Source organism: Dermochelys coriacea, chromosome 14, assembly GCF_009764565.3.
Source record: "Dermochelys coriacea isolate rDerCor1 chromosome 14, rDerCor1.pri.v4, whole genome shotgun sequence".
Taxonomy (NCBI): domain Eukaryota; kingdom Metazoa; phylum Chordata; order Testudines; family Dermochelyidae; genus Dermochelys; species Dermochelys coriacea.
In genome coordinates this window covers 22,648,642-22,664,408 of record NC_050081.1, presented here as the reverse complement: position 1 = coordinate 22,664,408, position 15,767 = coordinate 22,648,642, and the positions used below count along the sequence as shown (strand labels likewise).

At 48.9% G+C, this 15,767-nt stretch overlaps 1 protein-coding gene across 13 annotated transcripts in view; it reads right to left on the bottom strand.

Annotated features, from left to right (window-relative positions):
• Positions 1 to 15,767, bottom strand: part of ARHGAP44 (Rho GTPase activating protein 44) — a 160,695-nt gene that overhangs the window by 30,240 nt on the left and 114,688 nt on the right. For 9 of the 13 annotated variants that reach the window (XM_043497306.1, XM_043497302.1, XM_043497300.1 and 6 more), the window contains 5 exons: positions 15,645 to 15,762; positions 7,917 to 7,997; positions 6,199 to 6,267; positions 5,947 to 6,028; positions 2,540 to 2,667 (listed from right to left, as the gene is read on the bottom strand). In XM_043497306.1, the coding sequence (XP_043353241.1) occupies positions 2,540 to 2,667; positions 5,947 to 6,028; positions 6,199 to 6,267; positions 7,917 to 7,997; positions 15,645 to 15,762 (478 nt within the window). The remainder of the gene's footprint in view (positions 1 to 2,539; positions 2,668 to 5,946; positions 6,029 to 6,198; positions 6,268 to 7,916; positions 7,998 to 15,644; positions 15,763 to 15,767) is intronic. The other 4 variants (XM_038372168.2, XM_038372167.2, XM_038372176.2 and 1 more) reach the window with 1 other exon arrangement.

Below are 15,767 nucleotides of genomic sequence, written 5' to 3'. Positions count from 1 at the left end.
AGCAAGGGGGTGTCCAGCATGCCCAGCAGTGGCATCAGCGTCTTTGTTAATGGTGATGGTGCCAAAGGCAGAGGGGGCCCGAACTGTGGTATGCGCACCACTGGGGATATGTGAGACATCTTTGGGCGGTACATGGGAGAAATTGTGTAATGGTGGATTTTACTTAGTACCTTATTTATTGCATTTTCATAATAGGCAACTCAGACAAAGCTTTAAAACTCCATGGGAATTTGTTATATACAATATGGTAGTTAATTTACTTCAAGATGTACCAATGAGAACACAGAGACACAGGCATACAGAGCCGTCATCTCCAGTCACTGTACAGCATGTGTTCAGTTGCCCAGAAACTGTCCAGTCTAATTGAGCTCAGACTTAGTCAGGGTTGGGGGTTTTTCAGTTGCATACATTGCACTTTAACTATATCCGTGGGTAACAGTGAAATATGAGCAGATGGCTAAAGACAGGTAGTGTTAATAGGAACACACAAAGTATCAGTGATGAGAAGAGCAGGGGTATGCGAGCAACTAGTAGATCTGGAAAGGGGGTACACAATAAGAAAAGTTTGGGAACCTCTGATCTATAGGGATGGAGGAACTGCTCAAGAGAAAGGATCATAGAATCATAGAATCATAGAATCATAGAATATCAGGGTTGGAAGGGACCCCAGAAGGTCATCTAGTCCAACCCCCTGCTCAAAGCAGGACCAAGTCCCAGTTAAATCATCCCAGCTAGGATGAAGCAACCCAAAGTTCTTCTCCCAAATCAAACTACCCTGGAGATTACAAACAGATTTGTCAATTCTTTTTTAAGTTTGTTTTTCAATTTTTCAGGGCTGGTCTTCACGTACATTGAAGACGCTTTAGTGAAGATGCTCCTGTGCCGACAGGAGAGCTTCTCCCATCAGCGTGGTTAATTCACCTCCCTGAGAGGCAGTAGCTATGTTGACCAGAGAAGCTCTCCTGCCAAAATAACGCTGTCTACACGGGTTGGTGTGTCACTCAGGGGTGTGTATTTTTCACACTCCCGAGCAACATATAGGGCTGTAGTGTAGACCTGGCCGCAGTTGCACTTCTCAATCCTGGAAAGGCCTGGAAGCACCAAAACACAGAGCAAAGCTGCTTCTTTGAATCTTTTTTTTTTCCAGCCAATGATCAGGTGCGTGCGGTCTCAGGAGATTCCCAGCCCAACTTTCTAGATCAAAGGGTCTGAGTATTTCCAACAAGGTCTGAAGAAACATCTGGGCTCTTTGTTGCTTCTTTGAACCTGCAGGGGGTTGTCCATCATTTGTTATTTCCTAGTCTCTGCGTAATGAAGAGAGACGGTTATCTCCATATTTATAAGCTCTGTCTCTACCACGTGAATGCAATAAAAAGGACTGCAACAGTTGCATGTGCACGAGTCCTGCAGAACATGCTCCAATCCCTGCTGTGTCTAAATCATCTTTCCTGATTTTCCACTCTCATTTCAAGGCAAGGAAAAAGAAAAGGTTACCTTGCCTATGTGGTTCTGAAATGGAACATGCTTTCTTCAGGCAAGGAATTACTTAGGTCTCAAAGCCACTGATAACTACTGAGACCAACTGCCCTAGGAATCACACAGGACTGTGCTAACAGAGCGAGCTGGTCTAAGGGAGGCAGGCCAAAGGAAAGCAACAGACTCCAAACACAAACCAGGAATTAGACGTGGTAGCAGCTCTGTTCAGTCAACCAGCTGCTCTCCTTATGCTACTGGATGCGGCTTCACGGAACAGCAGGGTGCTCCCTTACCTCCCCATGCCATATGAAAGGGTGCTTCTCTGGGTGGCAGGCTTCCAAGCAAATGAAACCTCACACAGAACAGGCTGGGCTCACCCCTGGTGTAGATCAGGAGTGATGCCACTGAATTTGGTGGACATGAAGTGATCCGAGAGGAGAACTGGGTCCAAATAATTGTAAACTACCCCACGTTACCACTTGCATTCTCTGTGTTCCTTACACCGCTCTAAACGGTGCCTCTGAATTTGGACCAGAGGCCTCCATGGCAACTACACCTCTTTATAACATGACCGAATTTGGCCCGTCTTAGGAAGCATGGTCTATTTTAGTAGCAGCCTTGCTCTATACCAAAGGGACACAGTGAGGGACCCAGGACCCAATTCTGCCAGTGTATCTCCAGGGACCTCAGTGGGGCTGCTCCCAATTTACACCAGGTGTATCCAAGACCAGTCAAGCCAGGATCTGGTTTCCAAGGAGGCTCATTCACAGATTGAGAAGAGGCTGCAGTGTTTGTTCTCCCAGCTGAGCACAAGAACTGAAGGAGGGGGAAATGCTTCCAGATTTCCAGGGCCTGCCCCCAAGATTTTGCAATGGGAGGGTTTGGAAATACCAGACAGTCCAGGGCAGGGTTTCAATGGGGGAATAAAGGAGGGGGCTTTTCAGAGGGTCAAAGGTTTTAAGGGCAGCAGGGATTTTTATGACAGTTGTGCTCAGAGGGGAGAAAAGCCGGAGAGTATCTGTGTCTGGAATGAAGCCGCCCAGCTCGGGGGCGCCCGACTCACCTCCTCCTGCATTCCGCACTCCAGCAGCATGGTGACACAGGCCTCGATGGGGAAGGCGATCTCCCGCCCGCTGACGGCCAGGTGCTCCTCCAGGGGCTTCCCGAAGGAGGGCTTCTCGATCCAGGCTTCTGTGACACAGATCCGCAGAGCGGGCAGGAGGCAGAGGAACCCGTGCTGGGTTAGGGGAGTGCATTCACCCACTGGGGAAGCCCCCCACCATCCCGTGGCAGCCACGTCTCTGCCAGTTAAGGAGATCCCTTAGCAGTGAGGTTTCAGAGCTGTGCATCCTCACGTCCCACGTTTCTGTGTGTGTGCATGTGCGTGCGTATGCACGCAGGTGACTAATGCACGTCCAGGACGCATCTATATCCGGGTCTAGGTGAGCCAGGGTGTGCGATCCCCCCAGTGTCCCCCTTTGTATTGCTTCTTCAATGCCCCATGCTGATGCTTGACCCTCCCCCAGCACTGCTGGGGCCGGCCATTATGAGGTTAGCAATGGAACCCCGGGCTAGCCCTGCTCTTGGGCGCCAAGCAGGCTGCTCCTGAGCCCCGGCTGGCTGAAGGCATGACAGCATGGATCAGAACGCTGAGCCCCCATGTGGCCAGCAGGCCAGACCACACCCAGCCTCACCCACCTGATGCCTGCCTGAAAGCCTCCCTAATGAAACCATCACTGCTATTGCTCTGGACAGCATGGGGTCTATGGACTGGCCAGGGAGCGCCGAGAGGAGCCGAACACGGAACAGCAGGCATGCATTGTGCATGGCGTACTGTGTCCCATCCCCTCCCCCAGCTCCCTTAATGCCCCTCAATCTTGTCCCGGAGCATCCCCGGCCAATCCAGTCCTGGGCCTCCCTTGGCTGACCAGGGTCTGCCAATCGTGCTATGTGGTGGAGTCAGACCTGTCACACTCAATTCATTAGTGACCTGAGTTATTACTTTGACTCGAGCCTCCAGAGGCAAAAGGGTAAAAGGCATCGACTCACTGCATGGCTAAACTTCCAACTGGGTTTCTATTGGCATAAATGCTGCCAGGGCTCCCGGGGTGGAAAATCCCCAGGGGACAAGATTACCATGGTGCATTGTGGTTGCAATGTATCTTAATTCAAAGATGAGGGGTGGATCTTTAAGGGCTGGTGCAGCCCTCCGAGGAGCAGCCCTGACTGGGACGGGGGCCCACCTGCTATTCTAACTCTTAGCTTTTGTGTATTCAATATACCAGGGGAGGCCAAACTGCGGCTTGCAGAGCCCTCCACGACTCCCCATTCTCCACCCACCAGACTGGGAGGAGGAGCTTGGGATTTCTGCCCTGTAGCGGAATGGTGGGGATTCGGGCTCCTGCCTAGAGGGTAGTGGGGGTCTAGGGCCGTCAGCCCCATAGGAGATGCCTGCCGGGGCTCAGGGCTTCAGCCCCTCTCTTGCTGAAGCTCCATGTCATGGCAAGTGTCTCCTACAGGGCTGAAGGCCCTAGCCCCACCACCCTACTGCAGGGCAGAAGCCCCGAGTCTTGGCATGTGCATCTGGCTCTTGAACTTCTGAAGATTATCGTATGTGGCTCAGAGGGTCAGTAAGTTTGGCCACCCCGCAATATACTTAGAGGGGGTGGCAGGAGTAATTTATAGGCTGCAGTTCCCAAAAGGGGAAATAAAGCTGCAACTGCATGGGGTTGCTCCTGGGAACAAGAGCACCACTAGAGCTGTTTGCATGACTGCTAGTGGGCATTGGCCTGATAGCTACAGGACCATTGCTTTAAAAGGGGGGAAAACAACACTGCTTTAAAAGGTGGCAGGTTCTCAGGGCCCAGGAGATCTTGTAGTGTGGAATTGCAAAGTCCTGAGTATGCAGCCTGCGGCCATAAACAGATCAGCCCACAGCTGCTTAGGACTGAGCATTCGAGGGTTTGTTTTTTTTTAGCAGAGAGAGAAAGAGACAGACACTTTTCCTGTATCTGTATTTCTGGGCAGGCTGAGGAATTCCTTTCCATTGTTAAGGGGGGCAGTTAGAAGCAATCCCAGCCTGGCTGATCAGCCAGTCCCAAGGGCCCTCTGAATTCTCTCCTACTTAACATCCGGAAGCACGAGCGCGAGAGTGCATGAGCACATGCGCGTGTGATCACAAACGCATGCAAGACAAAATGTATGCTCACGAGGCTGTGCGCGCATACAGCTGTGGACATGTGTGTGTGAGTATGTGTGCAAGAGGCTTTGTGTGCATATGTTGGAGGGTGCATAACTGTGGATGGATGAATGTATCTGTGTCACTCAGTTTCCGCACTGGGAAATGGGGAGGGAAGAAATCCACCTCCTTTCGGTGAGGTGAGGAGTCTACATGGCCTGTGCACATGACACAAGGGAAAGGTTATTTCCCCCAAGGAAATCCAACAGCAAGAGACTCCCCTCTTCAAATTCTAGTAAGTGCTGCACACCGTGCCATGTGTTAACTGAAAGAACGAGGCGAAAGCCTAGTTCGGTGGCCCAGTTAAACCAGGTTTCCTTCTGCTCCCCATGCCCTAGAGCCTAAGTTCCCCTTCATTCTGGCTCCGTTTGATCTCAAGCCCATGGGTTTGATGGAGAGCCAGACCAGACCCAGTTGGCAGTGGGAGGAGGAAACGACTCGGGTGGGTGCAACCTGCCTGAAGAAGCCAGGACTCAGAAGAGTTTGCAAGCAGGAGAGAACCTGATGGGCCCAGGGTTAGAGAAGAGCTGAGCTCTGCGGAGGGAGGTGCAATTGGCAATGGTCGGCAAGCATGTGGAGGAGAAGCAGCATCTGGGTTTCGGTGGGGGCAATCGATCCCATGTGGGGGTGGGGAGGAGAGGCGAGTCACTGTCCTGTGGGCGAGGGACAGTGGAGTTGCTGAAAAGCCATTGTAAAATGAGTGGATTGAAGGCGGGTCAGTGCACAGGCCAGAGTCGCTGCTGGAGAGGGGGCTGTTGTGGCTGCAGGGCATTGATTGTGTTTGCTGGGGCCGGGGGGACTGACTTGGAGGCTAGAGGAGGAACTGTTGGAGAACTGATTTGGACAGTTTAAGGGAAAGCGACCCTGCTGAGGAGGGTTTGTCCAGGAGTGGGATGACTTGGGGAGATGGTGGGGAATTTCCTCCCCAGTAAATCAGCTCTGAGCAGGGTGGATAGAACTGCTTCTGGCTGGGGGGGGGGAGGGGGAGAGGGAGGGGCAACAGTCTGTGAGATAGCCTCGCTACTGAGAGCCCCTGCTCCACCCAATCCAGAATCCTGCCTCTGGTGGTGAGCAAAAACTGATGATTCAAGGAAAGGGGACAGACAGCACCTATGGGTACAGTGCAATGCTGGACATGGGGGGCTCTCTCATCATGCCCTCTGCTAATCAGTTTGGGCCTTGAGCTCCAGTCCGTCTTAGCTTAGCATGCGGTCAATTAAGAAAACACTTACCCTGCTGTGCTTTTATCTGAGGCAACACGTTCTGTAAAAGTGCTAATGACTTCCTATGGTATTCTGCTTGCACTTCTATTAACTGGGGAAAAGACAACGGAGAGATATTACATCCTACCATAGGAACCATGGGGCACTTGGGTAGGGGTTGGAGGAGGGGTGTTAACAACCGGTCTCTCGCCCAGACACAGTGAGACAGCATGCACAAGGGAAGGACACAGACAGAAAAGCCCAATCCCCACTGGCACTTACAGTTTGGAAGTAGTTTGCATAGTCTATTTCTTTGGCCACGAAATTGTACATGTCAGCTGAGAGCTGGTCCTGTGGAGAGCACAGAATTAGCAAGTAGTAAATCACACAAAATCAAACCACCCTGATCAGCAATTGCAATTATTTACAGGTGGATCAGGCTCGAAAGCCAGCACACAGGGTCACAGTTGCTTGCAGGCCGATGCTGCATGTTGCTGGGATTGCACCACCTTTGTAGGGCCACCTGGAAATGACACAGACCTTATGGTGCATTTGAACCTGGCTGCTGGGAACATGGACAGTGAAACACAGATTGAGGGGGAGGGAATATATACAGATCTGGCATTAGCAATTCTGCGTGGCTCAGCTTTCGTTACCAGTCCGAGTACAAGAGGGGGAGGCAAACGCTGCAGGATTTGCAGAACAGAAATAAAACACCTCATTCAGAGCAAGAAACTTCCCCCCTTAGATCCATAAGGTGGATCTAGAATCTGATATTCTGCTCCTCAGGGAATTCCACACACATCAAGAGAGCAGAATGTCGTGGGAACTCCACAGATGTTGGGAGAGCAGGATATCAGTGCCTAGATGGATCTGAAAGGGATAATTGTGCCTTGAATGGCGATGCATCGAAGATCTGAGATGCTGCAAAGTTTGGAGGTTTTCCCCTGCCTTTGGTTTCGGAAAGAATCTTGCTATATAAAAACAACCAACACACTGGGCCAAATTCAGACCCGATGTTAATGGGTATAACCCCACCGACTTCCATAGCTGGTTACACCCAGGTCTGAGTTTGACTGAGGAGTAGCAGACATGAGGCCAATGAGGGACTGGCCCACCTAAAACCTTTTGAGATCTCTGGTGGCTTTTCCCGATTTCTCAACCACTGATGGTCAAAATATGCCACGTTAGCATCCACATGGCAACTGCAGAGCCCCCAGTACCCACCACACCCCAATCCGACTCTGCTCTCTGTAAATCTACACAAAGGGCTATGCTAAGTATTATTCTATCCTCGGCACCAATGGGGCAGTCACTATGTGTGTGTGGGCATGTTCCAACCCCAGACGTGGATGTACATGCATACATCTGCATGCAGAGCTGCCCACTGGGTGCACATCAAGGGATAAAAGCTTTGCAGGTTCTCTTTAGGAGCCCATTGCATTCAACAATGGTCCCATGGGTACTTTGTAAGGGTCCTGCCTGTGAAATTCCTGAAGCAGGTTTGTCCAGGAGGTTGTTCTCCACAAGAGTACCATAGAGGGGGTTCAGCAGTTTCATTGAGTAGGGAGGAAGGAAAGCAGAGAGTTAGATAGCACAGCAGGTTAGGGTCAGCACCCCCTTTTTGAACATCTGGGTTCAAATCCTGCTGGTGTCACAAGTAAAATGGTTGGGTCTTTGCTGGGTCTCTGTAAAATTAGCACAGCTGGCAGCTTCTGCTCACAAGAAACCCAGGACTATGGGAACATCAGGTGGGGTGCGTGTGGTTGTTTGCAAATCTAGATTATGTGACACAGCTGCATTTGTCAGAAGCATGCACAGAAGCTACTGGATCTATTGGCTCCTCATTTCCAGGGGTATATTCCTGCCCCCCAATTTAATATTTCCCACCCCCATCCCTCCAACCCCCGCTCCCCCAAAGTCCAGTGGTAAACAGAATATGCGAGCCCAGGGAATGGAGACCCCCACCAAGGAGCTAAATGCTACCATCAGAAATATACCTTCAACAGCTCAGCATCTGAGCCTCTCCAATTGGCAATCTTAGGATGGTCAGTGATGCCCTGTGTGTGGCCCCTGTTGGTCTTGTGGGAAGAGGAAGAAGAGCAATTTGGTTGTTTTATTGTCACATTATGAATTTTGTTAAACAAGAATGTCAAACAGTTGAAGTGCAAATGTGAGAGAAAAGTGTGGGGGTCACACCCCTCTCATTTTGCTGGGACAGGAAAGTGCGATTTAAAAAAGGAGAAAATATCTGAAAGTTAACAAGGGGATATGGCAAAGGGGACTTTGGGCATATCTCTGTGTGTGTAAATTCTGTTATCCTAAAGGAATGCGTGAGGACATCAAAGGGGAATGGTCAGGACATGGGGAGATGGGTGCAGAGAGGGCATGGGGGGAGCAGTGGTGCAGCTGGAGTCAGAACCTGACATGGGAATGGAGAGTCAAGGCATGGAGACAAGAATGGAGGTGGGCAGGGAGGCAGAGATGGAGCCGATGACAGTGAAGGTCAAAAACGGGGTGGATGTGCAAGGAGAGGAGGAAGTGAAGGTGGAGATGGAAACAGCCTTTTTCTGAGGAGAACCAATTTGCTTCTCCCACCTGCGGAACAGTGGATCCTGGGCTTTATATCAGACTGGGGGAAAACGCAGGGAAACTTCCTTACCAAGGCTCACTAATTGTGGTGAATGAGACAGTGCCCTGTAAAGAGTGAAGATCTGCTGGTGGTGGCAGAATGAGATAACTCTTCACCTCTGAAGATCTGGGTTCTAACCCTGCACTAACCATAGTTCATACATGGAGGTCTGGGTTTTTTTGGAAGGGCTCAGGGGGAATTGTCTCACTTGAGCCCCTGCCTGTCCACATTATGAAGCCACTGCACAAAATGACATAATTCAGCACAAGTGCCAGTCTCTGCTCATGAGAGACCTTGGCGCAGGTGTATTTGCAGAGGTCCAGGATAGCGGGGGGGGGGGGGGGAGGGAGGGCTGCTGTGCACTAGCAGAGCTGTGAGGGAGACCCTGGACTGGAATAGCAGAGGGTGGTGCAGGTCAGGATTCATGTGGGTGGGTGGGAAGTTTTAACAGCCCCTGCCCAGACTATGCCAGGCTAGGACCAGTGGCATGATTCGCTTCCACTTATTTGTGCTATATTTACTTACAGGTTTTAAAAAAGCAAGACATTTTATGAGGTTTTATTGCCCCCATCTCAGGAATGGCAGTCACCACTAACCCTTTCCTGGACTCTACCCCCCTGCCATGTCAGGACAGTCAACAGGAGGCTATTGCCTTGTGATTTAGCTGTAATGTATGGTTCTCCTTTTCACTACAAACACCCTTTGCCGTGTTATGACTGATCCCAAATGGAGAAGGACAGCTGACCTGGTTGATTTCAGATATTGTGGAGAATCCTTTTTTAATAAGCTCTAGGATAGTTATGCCAGCAACAAACTAAAACAGCAGTATAAGTAAATGACATTTCTCCCCAACTTATATTCGTAATAAACATTTCCTGGATGGCTTTGCCCACAGACACTCATGGCTAAGTGGCAATGCGCCCTGCCTTCCAGCTTCAGGTTGGACACACACAAATCCCTAATGAAAATAAAGCAGACCTTCGGCCATAAACACAAGCCAGGGGGTGGAAACAGGGCATGTGAGGGTACGCAAGGCTGTTGGGCTTTTATGGTTTTGTGTTAGGGATAATCAGGAACAACCCTCTGTGTCTTTACTTCATCATTGCAGCTCCTCCCTGACTCAAACAAAGCTCAGCACATGGATGGATAGATTAGACAGACAGACAGAAAAGTGTCATTCCACTACGGCAGACAAAGTATTGCAAAATTCATTGCTTTTGCACATTCAAACAAGTGCCCCCTGATCCTGTCAATATGCATGCGCTTAACTTTATAGCGGAAGTAATCCCACTGATTCCAATGGTTAATCATCATAGTGAAGTTAAACAGATGCATGAGTGTTTGCAGGATTGGGGCCATAGTCATGTTAATGCAGCAAACCATGTTTAACTAACAATGCTACTAATTCAGCTCCCTACTGGTACAATTCTTAGGCTGAGAGAGGAGAAGCAGGTCACTGACTATTTCAAAGCCTTTCAAGAGACAAACTTTAGAATGGTTTCAGAGTAGCAGCCATGTTAGTCTGTATTCGCAAAAAGAAAAGGAGTACTTGTGGCACCTTAGAGACTAACAAATTTATTTGAGCATAAGCTTTTGTGAGTTACAGCTCACTTCATCGGATGCAAGATTTTCCACTGAATGCATCCGATGAAGTGAGCTGTAGCTCACGAAAGCTTATGCTCAAATAAATTTGTTAGTCTCTATGGAAACTTTAGAATGAATCTAACCACACCCAGAAACGACAAATTAGAGTTAAGCGTTGAAAGGAGCATGAAAGTCTATGCCAATGTCAATTCTGATAGCTCAAAAAACGGACTTTATATGGAATAAAAGAAAATTACTCTGCACAACAGGAGCTTTGAAGGAGAAGAAAAGAAGAATAGACCCATGCACAAAAAGCCTGGATGCAAAACTGTAAACACACACACACACACACCAACACTCTCTCTCTCTCTCTCTCTCCCCCCCTTCCTTCTCTTTTGAGATTATGATTAGCCACCAGTCTGCAACAAACTGTTCTTAAATAGGATGGTTTGAAGCAGCGTCTGATTAGTCAAATGCCGCATATTCCCTAAGGGATGCATTGCACATAACCTAACTGTGCTGCTTTTTTCTCTCTCTGGTTATTTTTGTCTGAGTGGTTCATTCAATATATACAGCCCATTATTGCTCAAACCAGTAATGGGCAGCACTTATTCAGTAAAGTACCTCTATGTTGGAGCTGGAAGGTACAATTTCTAGCTCAAGCAGACATACTCACAGTACCTCTGATTGAGACAGCGCATTAAAAACAGAAGCATAGCTGTGGCAGCACGAGGAGCTAGCCACCCGAGCAGGTACCAAAGGTATCGGACAGGACTGTCTCGGGGAAGCTAGCCCCTCCTGCGTGTTGTGCAGCTGTGGCTACATTTTATTTTTAGCACGCCATCTTAATGAGAGTTAGTGAGGGTACGTCTCCTTGCGTTGGGAATTACACCTGCAGCTCAAAGCTTGGACATACCTTAAGACTCTTTCATAGTTTGTAATATGCTGAATTGTTGTAGACGTGTTGGTCCCAGGATATTAGACAGACAAGGTGGGGGAGGTAATATCTTTTATTGGACCAACTTCTGTCATCTGTGTAAGCTTTATACAGGGTAAAACGGATTTATTTAGGGTTTGACCCCATTGGGAGTTGGGCATCCGAGTGTTGAAGACAGGCACACTTCTGTAAGCCGCTCTCAGTTAAGCCTACAGCTGTTAGGGGACGTGGTTCAGATCTGGGTCTGGGTTTGCAGCAGGCTAGTGGGTCTGGCTCAAACCAGGCAAGGGAACTGAAGTCCTCTCCAATTGGCAGGAAAACAAGGCAGGAAAACAGGGGCAGAAGTAGTCTTGGTACATCAGTTGGCAACCCCCAGGGGGTTTCTGTGATCCAACCTGTCAGTGACATTTCTCATAAAAATGTTTACAACATTTTGACCAGCTGTAGTATATTATATCAAATTAAATATACACCTAGTGAGTTGCAAATTGCTTATACTCAGAAAACATACTTTAGAATTGGAAAAGGTGCAGAGAAGGGCAACAAAAATGATGAGGGGTACGTAACAGCTGCCATATGCATAGAGATTAAAAAGACTGGGGCTGTTCAGCTTGGAAAAGAGACGACTAAGGGAGGACCTGATCACAGAATCACAGAAACATTAGGTTGGAAGGGACCTCAGGGGGTTATAGTCCAACCCCCTGCTCAAAGCAGGACCAACCCCAACTAAATCATCCCAGCCAGGGCTTTGTCAAGCCGGGCCTTAAAAACCTCTAAGGATGGAGATTCCACCACCTCCGTAGGTAACTCATCCCAGTGCTTCACCACCCTCCCAGTGAAATAGTTTTTCCTAATAGCCAACCTAGACCTTCCCCACTGCAACTTGAGACCATTACTCCTTGTTCGGTCATCTGCCACCACTGAGAACAGCTGAGCTCCATCCTCTTTGGAACCCCCCTTCAGGTAGTTGAAGGCTGCTATCAAATCCCCCCTCACTCTTCTCTTCTGTAGACTAAATAAACCCAGTTCCTTCAGCCTCTCCTCATAAGTCATGTGCCCCAGGCCCCTATCATTTTCGTTGCCCTCTGCTGGACTCTCTCCAATTTATTCACATCCTTTCTGTAGTGGGGGGCCCAAAACTGAACGCAATACTCCAGATGTGGCCTCACCAGTGCCGAACAGAGGGGAATAATCACTTCCCTCGATCTGCTGGCAATGCTCCTACTAATGCAGCCCAATATGTCGTTAGCCTTCTTGGGAACAAGGGCACACTGTTGACTCATATCCAGCTTCTCATCCACTGTAATCCCCAGATCCTTTTCTGTAGAACTGCCACTTAGCAAGTTGGTCCCCAGCCTGTAGCAGTGCATAGGATTCTTCCATCCTAAGTGCAGGACTCTGCACTTGTCCTTGTTGAACCTCATCAGATTTCTTTTGGCCCAATCCTCCAATTTGTCTAGGTCACTCTGGACTCTATCCCTACACTCCAGCGTATCTACCTCTCCCACCAGCTTAGTGTCATCCACGAACTTGCTGAGGGGGCAATCCATCCAAATCAACCAGATCATTAATAAAGATGCTGAACAAAACTGGCCCCAGGACCAACTCCTGGGGCACTCTGCTTGATACCGGTTGCCAACTAGACACAGAGCCGTTGATCACTACCCGTTGAGCCCGATGATCTAGCCAGCTTTCTATTCACCTTATAGTCCATTCATCCAATCCATACTACTTTAACTTGCTGACAAGAATACTGTGGGAGACCGTTATTAAAAGCTTTGCTAAAGTCAAGATACATCACATCCACCGTTTTCCCAGATCCATAGAGACAGTTATCTTATCATAGAAGGCAATCAGATTGGTCAGGCATGACTTGCCCTTGGTGAATCCATGTTTACTGTTCCTGATCAGCTTCCTCTCCTCCAAGTGCTTCAAAATGGATTCCTTGAGGACCTGCTCCATGATTTTTCCAGGGACTGAGGTGAGGCTGTAGTTCCCCAGATTCTCCTTCTTCCTTTTTTTAAAGATGGGCACTATATTTGTCTTTTTCCAATTGTCTGGGACCTCCCCTGATTGCCACAAGTTTTCAAAGATAATGGCCAATGGCTCTGTAATCACATCAGCCAATTCCCTCAGAACCCTCAGATCCAAATCCATGGACTTGTGCATGTCCAGCTTTTCTAAACAGTCCTTAACCTGTTCTTTCACCACTGAGGGCTGCTCACCTCCTCCCCATACTGTGCTGCCCAGTGCAGCAGTCTGGGAGCTGACCTTGTCTGTGAAGACCAAGGCAAAAAAAGCATTGAGTACTTCAGCTTTTTCCATATTGTCTGTCACTAGGTTGCCTCCCCCATTCAGTAAGGGTCCCACACTTTGCCTGACCTTCTTCCTGTTGCTAACATACCTGTAGAAACCCTTCTTGTTACCCTTCACATCCCTTGCTAGCTACAACTCCAATTGTACTTTCGCCTTCCAGATTACATCCCTGCATGGGTGAGCAATATTTTTATACTCCTCCCTAGTCATCTGTCCAAGTTTCCACTTCTTTTGAGCTTCCTTTTTGTGTTTATGATAGGGGTCTATAAAATCATGACTGGTGTGGAAAAAATGAAAAAGGAAATGTTATTTACCACTTCACATAACACAAGAATCAGGGGTCGCCCAATAAAATCAATAGGCAGCACATTTAAAACAAACAAAAGGAAATACTTCTTCCTACAATGCTTAGTCCACCTGTGGAACTTGTTGCCAGGATGGTCAAGGATGCAACCCCGTGCTCTGGGTGTGCCTAGCCTCTGTTTGCCAGAACTGGGACTGGATGACAGGGGATGGATCACTCAATAATTGCCCTGTTCTGTTCATTCCCTCTGAAGCACTTGGCATCAGCCACTATCAGAAGACAGGATACTGGGCTAGATGGACCACTGGTTTGACTCAGTATGGCCGTTCGTATGGAGTAGTTTGTTAGACTGGTTTGGAATTCCTGAATACATACAATCACATCCTATAAAACCACATGAGTTAGTGCACAAAACAGGTAGGGAACAGATTTTCAAGAGAGCTCAGTTTCCATTTAGGTGCTTAAATGGAATGGCCAGATTTCAGAAGTACTCACAAAAACTGCCTCCAGTTGTGGGAGCTAAGCACTTTTTAAAATCTAGCTTAAAATATACATATTAATACTTTGAAATCTTGAGCAGAAGGCAACAGAAAAGCCCAAAGCAACTTTCAATAGTAACAACATCTAGGTCTTACATAGCACCCTTAAACAGTAGATCACGAAGCAATTTACAAAGGAGATCAGTATCATTATTTCCATTATACAGATGGGGAAACTAAGGCATGGAGAGGCAAAGTGACTTGACCGAGGTCACCCAGCAGGCCCACAGCAGAGCCAGGAATAGAACCTAGGTCTTCTGAGCTTCAGTCTAGTGCTCTCCCACTAGGCAACACAATCTCCCTCTTCATGAAAGAAGTCCCACATCATGCTAAAAGAGGCAAACTGTCATTTATTTCTATTTACTAGAAGATGTTTGGGTATCAGAATCTGTATTTTACAGATGGGGAAACCGAGGCACAAAGCAGGGGTGTGATTTGGCCAGTCTCTCACAACCAGTCTGCAGCAGAGCAGAGACCACAACCCAGATCTGCTAACTCTTGGTCCTATGGTCTAACCACTAAACCATGCCTCCTCTTGCACGTCAGTATATTAGGGTTCAACATACTATCGGTGCTGAATTTTGCAACAGTCCCCTGACATAGTCCCCTAGGATGGAGGATACCTGGAAGAGTTTGCTTTCCAGCCCCAAACACTGCCAGATGGAGCTGGGATGCCGGAGGGCAAAGGGAGGAGAGGACATCCTTTCTTCAGTCACTGGTTTTCATCCACACTGACTTATCAAACGAACAAACTGGAGGAAAGTGCCGGTTACCTCTTGGGGCTTGGGCACTGCACATGCTGTGCTACTGCGGCTCACAATGCAATATCACACCCTGGCACCTGCTAATTACCTGGGCATGACACGGGAGGGCAGAAGCTGCTCACCAGCTCTCAGAGTTGTTAGCTTAGAGTTCTCCCCAAGGAGGAGGAGAGGGTCAGGGAGAGCCCACCTCAAACTGTGTGAGATCAAGGCAGAGAGGGTCAGGAAGCAGGTATGCCCTTAGGCTGTATGGGAGGCAGGGGGAAGGTGCAGGGAGCGAGTGGGGGGGTCTCTCCCCAGGCTGCAGAGGGTAGATCTCACCTGGCATAGCAGGAGGGTGATTGAGGGGCTCTGAAGAGGTGAAAGAGACAGGTTTCCTCTCCCTGCACCAGCAACTCCTCCTGGCAAAGGGTGAGGATTCCTGGCAGGGCTGTAGGAGGGAGCTTGAGACAAGAGCCGCTGACGCTGCCTGTTGGGTGGGCGGGGACTTCTGGGAACAGCAGGCCTTCATTGGCATCACTCTCCCACACCTGTGCCCTGCTTGCCAGCATAGGTCTGCAACTCCCAGCCCCAAATACCCTGACCCATATAAACCTTCTCCCATTCCCTGGGTGTTGATGGGCTGCGCTGTGAGATAAAAGAGAGTGAGAAGTACCCTGCAAATCTCCACTCTGTTCGCCGCCTCCTCCATCTCTTCCCTGAGAGCGTCCGCTTTGGCACCCAACGGCTGCAGGTTGCTCGACAAACCTGACGACTTCGCCGACTGCTGCCACCTGAG